The 11912-nt window shown below is 42.3% G+C and overlaps 1 protein-coding gene across 1 annotated transcript in view; it reads left to right on the top strand.

The window, feature by feature from the left end:
- Positions 1–601: 601 nt before the first annotated feature.
- The window catches only part of LOC311059609 (uncharacterized protein), a gene marked incomplete at both ends in the record, with an annotated part of 109653 nt that continues 98342 nt past the window's right edge, over positions 602–11912 (top strand). The window contains 8 exons of the mRNA XM_084077613.1: positions 602–638; positions 2232–2239; positions 6040–6153; positions 6318–6512; positions 7020–7154; positions 7242–7433; positions 8735–8878; positions 9070–9229. Coding sequence (XP_083933739.1) covers positions 602–638; positions 2232–2239; positions 6040–6153; positions 6318–6512; positions 7020–7154; positions 7242–7433; positions 8735–8878; positions 9070–9229 — 985 coding nt within the window. The remainder of the gene's footprint in view (positions 639–2231; positions 2240–6039; positions 6154–6317; positions 6513–7019; positions 7155–7241; positions 7434–8734; positions 8879–9069; positions 9230–11912) is intronic.

The raw sequence follows: 11912 nt of genomic DNA, 5'->3' as shown, positions 1-11912 counted from the left end.
GCGCGCGCGATTTTTTTCGGGTTTCCCGTGGTCCACGGATAAAGTGGATAAAGTTACTTTTTTGGTTACTTTATTAAGTTTATTTCGGTTATAGGGTGACAAGCAGTGCTGCGCAGCCTGCGCTGATGTGAACGCAGTAATGCACGTTATTTTCTGCTGAAGGGAGGGGGCGGAGAGGGTGCTCCTTTGATCGGCGGGTAGGCGTGATTGTCACCAGGGGGCTGCAGCGACAGCACACACAATATATAATGCTGCGCACATTTATTATATATAATTTGCTCAATTTCAAAATTTTTCCAGGATAACATTTGGGAAGGCTTAGCCTACCCTAGCCTTCATTACCCGCCGCCTATGCCAGACATCCTGGAACCCCCCCAGCCTCGAAGTTGCACCCTGGTCGCTGTGGGGAGACAGAACTTCTCATCAACCAGTTTTTCCACCATGTTGTCCACAAACTGTTCTAGAACCATATGTCTTTGGCCACTTGGTGAAGTAGTCCATGGTGACAATGACGTAGTGGTTCCTGTGGATTGTGACAGGGAATGGGATGTCGGCCCTCACATGTTCCAGGGAAGCCCCCACCTGGTATTGTTAGCGGGGCATGTCAGTGTCTGTGGAGTGTGGAGCCTTTCTGGGTGGTAAAACAGGTCATACGTGTGGACTCACAGCTCCACATCCAGCAAACAGTTTGGCCAAAAGAATCGGACTTGGAGCTTGGATTTTCTAAACATTTTTTAAAATCTTTAAAAATTGTGAAGCATTTCGAAAATGTTCACCTGTAATGAATAGAGTGGAGCCATGTGAAATGTAACTTGATGTTTTTTTTTACACTAGAGACACCAATGAGTTTTTAAATTAATAGAATCACCATCTCTCTAATACTAATGCTACCTACTACAAGGCCCTTTGTATTTGCATAGTTATTGAAACCACGAATGTGAATAAAGAATGATGTTTTGAGAAATTGAAGGAATTTACACATATGAAAACCATGTTGTCACAACATTGTATAGATTCATATATAGATTTAGCCAAATGTGCATTGTTTTCTATGAACTAAAGCAAAGTTATGTGTGTAATGAAAACATGTATTTCTACATTAAGGAAAAATGTATGAACATGTTCCATAGAGCATTCTATGACATCAATTAATTGTTTAGAATGAAGGCTAAATCAGAATGCCGAGAAACATGTTCTCAATGGACTAGATTGCTCTGATAAATTGTCCAAAGAACACTAAACCCAGCAGTGAGGGGGGTTCAGCATTTATTTGTATCTATGTATAAAGCTGTTTATAAAAGCTCCTCTCAGCCCTGCTTTATTGGAATGTTGGTTTTATAGCCCCCCCCCTTGCAGGTTGCAGAAATTCGGTTCTTAAGTCTGACGTAATTTTGTAGTCCGATGTCACGTCCGGGTCCAAAAGGCACCAGCGCCGTCCACTCTTCATTGTAAACAACATGTTGGAACCCGTAAATCTTTTTACAATAACCTCCTTTTTCAGAAATGAACCATTGAGGGTTAATAAGGGTCTTAATGCTAATATCATAGAAGTACAAAGTATTTATTTATTATTATGATTTAACATTATTATTATTAACATTAAAACACTTGGACCCGGAAGTTATTCTAGCGGGGCGCAACGTCACGTCTTAACAATCGAATAGATACACAGGAGTCCAAAAACACTAGTTGACCTCATCAATAACATTGAGAAAACATCCACGTTTTAATTGGCAATTAATTAATTAAGCTAAATCATTTTATTTAACTTTTTCCCCCTTCTTTATTGTATTGTATTTGTATTAATCTTCAACTGCCCCATTCTATTCCTACTTTTTATTGTGTGTTAATTAATTTATATAGCCAATTTTCAATATTATAAATAGATTTAACTGCCATAATAATATTTGTTTATTGTTGTTTTATGTTCTTTATTTCTTGTATGATTTATTTCATGGACTGTTTTGTTTGCACCATGTGGGAAGAGTATTTATGTTTGTGTCCGGAACTATTTACCGAGTTAGGAGGAGGAGGACACAATTAGCAGTTACACACCCCGAAAACGAGAAGCGGGAGGAAAGTTTGGAAGTTTAAAACCGTAGAGTTCTCTAGTTTAAAACGTCTAAACGTGAAAATTACATCGTTTATTCAATTAACAGTTGTTGAAGGACTGTTTGTGCGAGTCTGTCAGGTGTGACTCTTGGTTGGACTCCCTTGTACGCACTACGCAGACATCGAGGTATGTTTGTTTTATTTGTGTTTTTATGTGTTTATTACTTTTACCTTAACCTGCCCTGGAATTTCACCAGTAAAGCCCGTATTTCTCCGAACATGTACACACATAAAATATAAGGTGCTTGCCTCAAATGTTAACGAGGTGTACGGCGTGTTTGTGCAATGTATTGGTCCATATTATTCAATAAAGACGTGTTTTAATCCCGTCTGTGGCCAAAAAGCCATTCTCCAGCCTCGTTTATTTTCTGTTTACATTGAGTCTAATTCCGGCGTTCACCAGATGCGCCCCGTCGCTACCGCCCATTGGGGAATTCGGACAGAATCGGCCACAGACGGGATTAAAACACTTCTTTATTGAAAAATATAGACTAATACATTACACAAACACGCCGGACACCTAGTTTACATGTGGGGCAAGCATGTAATTACCTTATTTTTTTTGCATTTGTACATGTTCGGAGAAATACGGGCTTTACTGCTGACATTCCAGTGTAAACTGGTGGGGTGGAGCCAAGACTACTCTCGTAGATACGGAAGTAAAAGTCAGACTCTATAAAATACATCTACTATAGTGTTGATCTAAGGATAGTACAACAATATGTGTTTAATACGTTATGTTTGTATCGTATATATATATATGCGTGTTGTGAATGTGAGTGCTATAGTTGTAGTTGGGTAGGCTCTATGCACAGCAGCCATATTATGAAGAAATTCACAGGTGTTCCCAATGATACTAATGAAGGCTCTGTTCCATTCTGGTCAAACAGAGTCGGGGTTGCTGATATTGTGCATGTTGACTCACTGTAAACACTCTGTTACACCAGTGGGTCTACAGTTGGGGTCCAGGGACCCTCATGGGCTTCCAAATGGCCCCTTACAGGTGTGTAACTCTGAGAGTGTACAAATGGAACAAATGGACCCGTTCATTGACTTAATAGCAACATGGCCGCCGTGTGAATATGGTCTATAGAGCGTCGCAGTTCCCGCCCACTTCCAGTTGCCGGAAGTAAATACTCAATGCATTTTTCCCATTGACTTTTCCGAAAATATTTATATAAATTAATTTAAGCCTAGAATCAAGCTATCCAGGATGCTGGTGAATCATGACCATAAAACGTTTGATTCTGTGAAAAAACTTTTTTGAAAACGGCAAAACAAAGGGTATTTATTAAACATAGTATATCATATCATTAAATATAAAATTTAAAAAAATCACAGAAAAAAAGGTTTTATGGTCATGATTCACCAGCATCCTGGATGGCTTGATTCTAGGCTTATAATAAATAAAGAAATACATCACATGGATGCAACTGGGACGCATCATCAGTGTTGTAGCCTGGGGTCATAGGGTGTTTCGGGTCTCGCAACATACAACATACACCCTCGCCCAGGTGACCCAGCCAGGGTTGATCAAGCCCCGACTTACGTCCCAGTAGCACCCACGGTCAGTCCTATAGGGAAAGACAGGGCCACTCAGTCCGCTTATCCGGAAGTACTCTGCCGGGATTCGGGGAGGCTCTGGCACGTGGAGGGACTAGGCACTGTGGGTTGTCTCCTGGCCGGGCTCCTCCTTCGTCTCACCAGGTCCAGGACCTGAGCGCTGCGCCAGATCAGATGCACCGCCCCGATCCAAACATTTCCTTCTGGCGTGATGGTTCCTTGGGCCGATACCACTAGATTGGGCCGTCTAATGGTATTAGCTCCGCTTGCGGTACGCTGGAATGGAATGGCCCTCCTAAAGGCCTCACCGCGGGTTTTTTGGGCTTCTTCCTCACGGAAGACACAGCATGGGGCGCTAACCCATACTGCTCCCGGGATGCCGTCTACATTCCGGCTGTCAACAGTCTCTCCTGTGGTCACCAAACTATTCCTGGTTGTCACGTAGTCTATAAATTCCTATGAGCCACTATAAATAGAATAACTAATAAAGAAATACATCACATGGATGCAACTGGGACGCATCATCAGTGTTGTAGCCTGGGGTCATAGGGTGTTTCGGGTCTCGCAACATACAACATACACCCTCGCCCAGGTGACCCAGCCAGGGTTGATCAAGCCCCGACTTACGTCCCAGTAGCACCCACGGTCAGTCCTATAGGGAAAGACAGGGCCACTCAGTCCGCTTCTCCGGAAGTACTCTGCCGGGATTCGGGGAGGCTCTGGCACGTGGAGGGACTAGGCACTGTGGGTTGTCTCCTGGCCGGGCTCCTCCTTCGTCTCACCAGGTCCAGGACCTGAGCGCTGCGCCAGATCAGATGCACCGCCCCGATCCAAACATTTCCTTCTGGCGTGATGGTTCCTTGGGCCGATACCACTAGATTGGGCCGTCTAATGGTATTAGCTCCGCTTGCGGTACGCTGGAATGGAATGGCCCTCCTAAAGGCCTCACCGCGGGGTTTTTGGGCTTCTTCCTCACGGAAGACACAGCATGGGGCGCTAACCCATACTTAAATGCTTAAATGTATTGATATAAATATTTTTGGAAAAGTCAATGGGAAAAATGCATTGAGTATTTACTTCCGGCACCCGGATTCTGTGCAACTGCGATGCTCTATTGAGGCTGATATCCACCTGTTTCCTAGGCCTTGGGTGTTCCACTTCCTGTTGGATTTCATTGGATGTCATTGGTCATCTGACCGGTTTCATTGGTTTTCATTGGATCGAAAGACAGGAAGTGGAACACAGTGAAAGGCCTAGGAAACAGGTGGATAAGTATTTTTTTTCTCTCAACCTTTTTTTCTCTCAACCTGTGGCCAGTGGTACGCGAGCGCCCTCTGGTGGTGGTATGCAAAAATAAGAAAAAAGTAGAGTGAAATATTTCATCATTGAATGAATTAATAAATGAATGAAAGTCTTTATTTTGAACATGTTAAAATTAGACGAGGTAAATACAATTAAATGAAATATACTATAATTCTTCATGTTCAAAAAGGAGTAGGATGAAGTATGAAACTTATTTAATACTTTCCTTTCCTACCGGCTAATGTATCCGGTGGGAGACACAAAGTAGATTATTTGTGTCTCCTACCGGAAATACACCCGGTCATCAAATTATTTTCTTAGGAATGCCACAAAAATAAATCTATGAAATCAAGGCTTCATGGGGTGTGTAATTGATAGAAAATAAGTCATTTTTTGGGTGAACTCCTCCTTTAAGCGCGTCTCTATGTACAGTCTGACCCCTCTCGGGCAGTAGCGTCAAAAAGGGGGCGTGGCGAACCTTTGGTGACGACACGTTGGCACACCCTATGTTCATTAACATTGTGGCTGATATGTTACTTAATTCCACAAAAAATACATAGAAATGTGAATTTACCTAGAAGGCCAAATGATGCTTACTTTGCACTCATTGAGAAGCATTTTCTTGTTCCTTTGTCAAAGTAACCCAGAGAAAGAATCCTAATAACTGCTCCTGTGGCAGTAGAAGACAGCGGCTGTACTGGGAAACTCCCAGTTAACAAACAGTGCTTTTTACAGTAACTGAACAGTGTGTAGGAGCCCGGGCATTATTATATAACAAATATCCCCTGATTAAATATAGCTTCAGTATTATCAGATTGACAACATAATAAGCTTGTCCTTCATCACATCTGACCACGCTACAACTTCATGTCACTATGCTCAGCCTGAATTTAATGAAATCACTGTCAGTAAATCACTAATTAAGGCGATTATAAAAAAGACTTGAAAGGTGAATTATGTTCATTCCATCAAGGTTCCATGTCTACCCTCAGAGTTAAATGGACGGTGAGGATTTGACTGTGTAACCGCATGTAACAGTAATGTTGTGTGTTCTCTCTGCAGACGCGACCCACTCCACCACACCTCACCTCAGCCATGGCTGACAACATCCTGGATGCTGCCTGCCAGAGAGAATCACCACAGGCTGCCAAGAGAACGAGACTGGACTCTTACCATGTGAGTTTTGTGTGTGTTCAAATAGCTGTTGGGTGGGTGGGCTGCATTGTTGTGTACAAGCTGCAATGTGTTGACTGTTGACACATGAAGCACAGCAACATTATTCATAGATGAATAGTTATTTATTGGTCTGATTCATAAAACCCGCTCTGGATGCATTTCAGGAGGACAGCACCAGTGTACCTCCATCCTCACTGAAGACTGAGATGTTTGCAGAACCCGACCATCCCTACAAGGTGTTAGAGGGCCTAAACAGGCTGCGGCTCAACAGTGTCTTGTGTGATGTGATACTGTGCTGTGAGGGACAGGAGTTCCCCTGCCATCGTTCTGTACTGGCCTCCTTTAGCTCTTACTTTGAGGTAATTACACACATTTATTGACCTGCTGTTGTTAAAGGTCCACCCATTTTCAACCCATCTTCATATGATTGGTTCTCACTTATGCTCATTATAAAATGGCACTGACTCCAAGCTAATAGAAAATGCAGCCTTTCTCTTCCTGTAAAGTTGCCATGCTGAAATATAAGCCATTGTTCTTGCGTGAATAAAAAATACAAAAATAAACACTGTTTGAAATGACCAAACCTGCATATTGAGGATACTAATGGTAGCCTGGTTTCTGAACTGTCCACAGCCCTCCTCTGAGACACTAACCTAATGGACAAAAATGGTACCGTCTTTTAATGAGCCTTAGTGAGGAACAAATATATGAAAATATGTTAAATGGGTGTAGTGGCCCTTTAAGGGGTGTGGTTAGACATACAACTCTGCCTATATCCAATGAAGTAATCAATTAACAATGTAAAATAAGAAAAGCCTGAACCATGAGCACTCCAAGCCAACCATTCACCTTTCCAACCTGCACAGGCCATGTTTACATCTGGTATGAAGGAGTCCACACAGGAAAGGGTGACCATGAGTGGAGTGGAACCTCAGATTATTGGTTTGTTGGTGAACTATGCCTACACTTCAAAGGTGTCCATCTGCACTGCAAATGTGCAGGTAATGTATTATTATCATAAACCTTCTTCATTGTTTATGCTACATAACATCAGTGCTTGATTAAGACATTTTGTTCATCTGGTCTAGGCCCTGCTAGCTGCATCAGACTTGTTGGATGTCACAGCTGTTAGAGAGGCCTGCTGTGACTACATGATGCGTCACATAGATGTAAATAACTGTGTAGGGATTTACTGCTGTTCTGACGACCACCCCTGTGAAATTCTGAAGAAACCCAGCATGGATTACATTCTGGAAAACTTCATTGAGGTCTACCAGCAGGTTAGTGATTGAGGGATCATACATTAACCAAGTTGTTTGTCTGTTGGCTTTTTTTCTCCTATTACTTTATTAGTATTACTTAATATGTCACCACCATAACTGACCCAGGCCTGGGTAGAAACAGTCAATCATTGGCCAGTGAATGTGTAGTGAAAGGAATGCAGCTATGCTGATTTTGGGGTGCTGATTGCTATTGTTCACTAGGTTCACGTTGGTGTGTCGGCCAGAACACCACTTATTCCAGATATTAAAGAAGAGAGAGAGGCTTGATACAGGGTTTTCTCCTTTTACTTTTACTCCCTTTTGCAGTCACAGACATGGAGTGACAGTTCAACAATACACAGTTTGTGTGGCTTTCTGGGAATAAACAGAATATAGAGACAAATAAGTGCATTAATAAAAGTACAATACACCATTAATTACACATCAAACCAGTCAAATGGTGTCATCCAGCTGGAGCGATACAATACCAAATATGATACATTTCACAGTTTAGAATAGTGGTTGTATATCCAATGAACCAGTCATAACCCAACTGTGACTAGACAATACTGTAGCTTGAATTAGGCAGAATACATTAGCATGACTTGACAAATAACATGCAATAAACTCATATGCAGCAGTTATTCTTAATAACATATTAAAGACTTGTGTGAGAGTGACCGTGTATAAATTAGCCCAGCTATAATCATCCCTGAACATCAGCCATTACTGACAAGCATGGAGCTAATTCAGACAATAGATATTAGCAACAGGTATTAGCTTAGTTAGCACTTTACAAACTTCATGAGCATGTTTTAGTTACATAAATAATAACATCAACAATGAACTTACACGCAGTACATGGTCATTGACGCACACTACACTCTCTAGTTTGGAGCAGGCTCAAAACAAACTGAATTAATGTCTTAAAAGACGACTCAATACTCAGTATTGACATTAGGAATGTCTCTTAAATCCTGTGAGATTTGATCAGCTATTTCAGAATAATGGGCACTTGGTTACTGTAGCTTGGCAATCAGTGTCAACAGTCAGACCTCTATAAGTGCAATATCAGAATGCCAAGGAAATAATACATGTAATTAAATGCTTAAATCTCTAACTTTGGGGCCTTTTCTACATAATGGATATATATATATTAAAAAGCTATAGTCACATGTGTCATTTCACTAAACAAACCAATATCAGTGAGCACTTCACAGGAGAAAAGGTTACTTCAGTATAAAGTATGGGACTAGGGTTGTCATCTATCTATAAAAAAAACAATCTAAAATCTACTTAATTTTTCCCCCTACCAATAGGAAGAGTTTCTCTCTCTCTCTGTGGAAAGAGTGACAGAGATTCTTGCCAGTGACCATCTCCGTGCGCCCAAGGAGGACATGGTGTTTGAAGCCGCCATGTTGTGGTTAGACAAGTGTCCTACCCACAGACTGAGCTTTGAAAAGGTCCTTTCTTGTCTTTCTTGTCTCTTCCTATAGATATGTCTTCTATCCATGCTTGATGGAGATGCTTGGCTTGCTTAGATGCTTGGCATCTAAATATGGTGCTTGCTGATAATATGCATGATCATTATTATGTTGTTCCCCCAATATCCAGTTGGACCAGTAAATAATGAGTGTTCTATGTGTTCTTTAAGGTGTTAGAGCAAATCCGTCTGCCTCTCATCAGTCCCTCCTACCTCCACACTGTGGTTGAGTGTCTGGATGTGGTGAAAGAACACCAGGGCTGCCAGAGGTTCATCTCTGAGGCCAAGGAGCGGCCCTACAGTAACACAGCACGCCCACGCAGGACAGCAGGTACCCTGCTGAACACATGCATGCTGTTTGACTCGCCTCCATATCTGCCAAGACAAATATGACTTTAGTTTGCCATTCAGTGTTCTTAATGGTTATTGTCTCCGCCAGGCCGAGAGAGTATGTTTTACCGTCTGTGTGTGTGTGTGTGTGTGTGTCCGTCTGTGACCAGCTAATATCCGCCACCGTTGGCTTGATTGTAGCGAAACTGTGCACACACACTCCCTGGATGCCAATTCCGAACTTCTGGCCCAAAATTTTCACATGGGCCTTTTATAGCGCCACCAGGAGGCCGATTTGTGCAAACATATTTTTTGACAGTACTCCTACAGATTTTGTCCAAACATCACGCAAATCGGTACACAGTGGCCCTCATTTATCAACGCGGTGCAGCCCAAATAATGAGCGTACGGCGTAATCACCGCACCTTTCGGCATTTATCAATATATCCTGACGTGGGCTTCACCCTACCGTACTCTGAGATCTCACGTCTGGTCGAGACCAGTTGTTGACGTTGGCTGCACCCGTTTATTCCATCCTAGACCTGCGGAGCAGCATTGTCTGACTATCTGACAGGCATCTAGACACATAATCCACTCCTAAATGTGTATATCTACACAATAAATAATCACTGTGAAAATATATCATTTTATAAAGTAATTTAAACAAACTGCTTTAACAGTCATTCAGATAAGATTGTAGATCTGTCTGTATTGAAAATAGCAGATCTACAAGCTCACAAGCCAGCGTTGCATCGCGACGCGTTGTGAGCTTGTAGATCTGCTATTTTCAAAAATATACGAGCGCTTTTGCGCCGGGAGTCCCGCGGTCGGGACGGCACCTTTTCATGGACAGTGAGGTCTACAAACTTACAGTAGCTTGTCCTATGTTATGGAGTTATGTCATAGAGAGTTATGTAGGCTACACAACCTGGCTGGGTTAAGGATATAAACCCGACGCTCCAATATTAACGTGGCGGCACGGAATCGCTGCATTCCGCCCGAGTCTCATGTACCGCTACGCTACGGAAAGACGAAGCGGGCGTGTGTGTGTGTGTGTGTGTGAGAGTGAGGCGTGTGTGCCGAGGCGAAACTATTTCTTATTGGCTTTTCATGTCTTTGGTCGTATTCTGGTTAGTCTTCATGTCGTAAAATCGGGGCGTTTTGAGGGCGCGTTATTTAAATGACGCTCGGTTTCAGCCGTGACATTTATCAACGCTGGGACCAAGTGTACGCTCAGATCAGCTGTGTAGGATGCGTTGATAAATGTGACTTCGACGTTGGTGTACGGCCGAATGTATGGAAAAATATGCGCCGGTTTATACGCTGCGTTGATAAATGAGGGCCAGTATCGCTATAGTCATTAAACAAAACTGTTCTTTCAGATTTTTCATATTCCATCCTGATTGGCTAAAAATGGCTTCCAAAGTTTGCAGGAGTGCTTCGTTTTCAACAAAATGGCTCAAATCATGAACACAGCATGCAATTTCCGTGAAATTGTGCACGCATAATTCCACTATGCCGAGGAAGAAATGACACTTGAAAAATTTCAAATCAGCCTCATGGTTGCGCTATAACTAATCTGAGTTCCCAGAAGTTTTCGCCAGCTCTGGCGAGGAACTTCTGGGCCAGAGCCCTGTTATTTGTGGGCGGGATGTACCTTATGCTCAGAATCTGAGCGGACACGCCTCTTACCGGTCTGAGAGCTGTGCAACTCGTCTAAAAAGTCCGACGAGAGGCAAACAGGAGTACACAACAATGGCGGCCGAAATTTCTCAAGGGGAAATTGCTTCCCGTCGATCCTATTTAGATGCAACACCCACTGCATGTGGATCCCGCCCCCTTTTCTTCATTGGCTGTTGATTTGAATCACAACGCAGTGGCCGCGCCCCTGCTGTCTAAGCTCCGACGCTAACCCTCCCAGACTACGCTATAACAGGCCGATTCATGTTTTTTACCTACTGTATGACTGCACTGATCTGTGTAAAACTTTGTATGCGCACTCCCTGGCGGTCAAGGAAAAACCTTTGCCCTGCATTTTTTACATTTGCCTTTTATAGCGCCACCAGGAGGCTGACTTATGTAAAACACATTTTTTTTATATTACTCCTTCCGATTTTATCAAAAATTCACGCAGATCTCTATAGATTTTTCATATTCCATCCTCATTGGCTAAGATTGACATCTAAAGTTTGCAGTAGTGGCTTGTTTTGAAAAAAAAAATCCGCAAATCATGAATGTACCGTCCGATTGCTGTGAAACTTTGCACGCACATTCACCCTATGTTAAGGAACAAATGCCACCCTTTTAACATTGGCCTGTTATAGCGCCACCAGGAGGCCACAATAACCTACCTGACCTGGCGGAGACCTGTGCTCCGAGGAGCACTTTTTCTAGTTGCATCATGATATCATTATTTCAATTGTACAATTCAACCTTAATTGACATTATTGTACTTTTATAGATGTCACAATTTATACCAATTTCTCCTGAATTAATTCAGTGGCTGGTAATTTGGTTATAGCATTCCACTAATATATAGACTGCACTGTGACTACCAGGGCTCATGTATGTGCCTGGTGCTACGTTTATGTTCTATTTCTTTGTTTTAACTACTCAAAAAAAGTTCGGAAACTTAACTTCGGTAGACTATTTCTCCTCTTCAATAATAACAATTGGTATTGTAT

The sequence above is a fragment of the Gymnoscopelus microlampas genome (assembly GCF_963454915.1).
Source record: "Gymnoscopelus microlampas genome assembly, chromosome: 14".
Lineage (NCBI taxonomy): Eukaryota > Metazoa > Chordata > Actinopteri > Myctophiformes > Myctophidae > Gymnoscopelus > Gymnoscopelus microlampas.
This window is presented reverse-complemented; position numbering and strand designations above follow the sequence as displayed.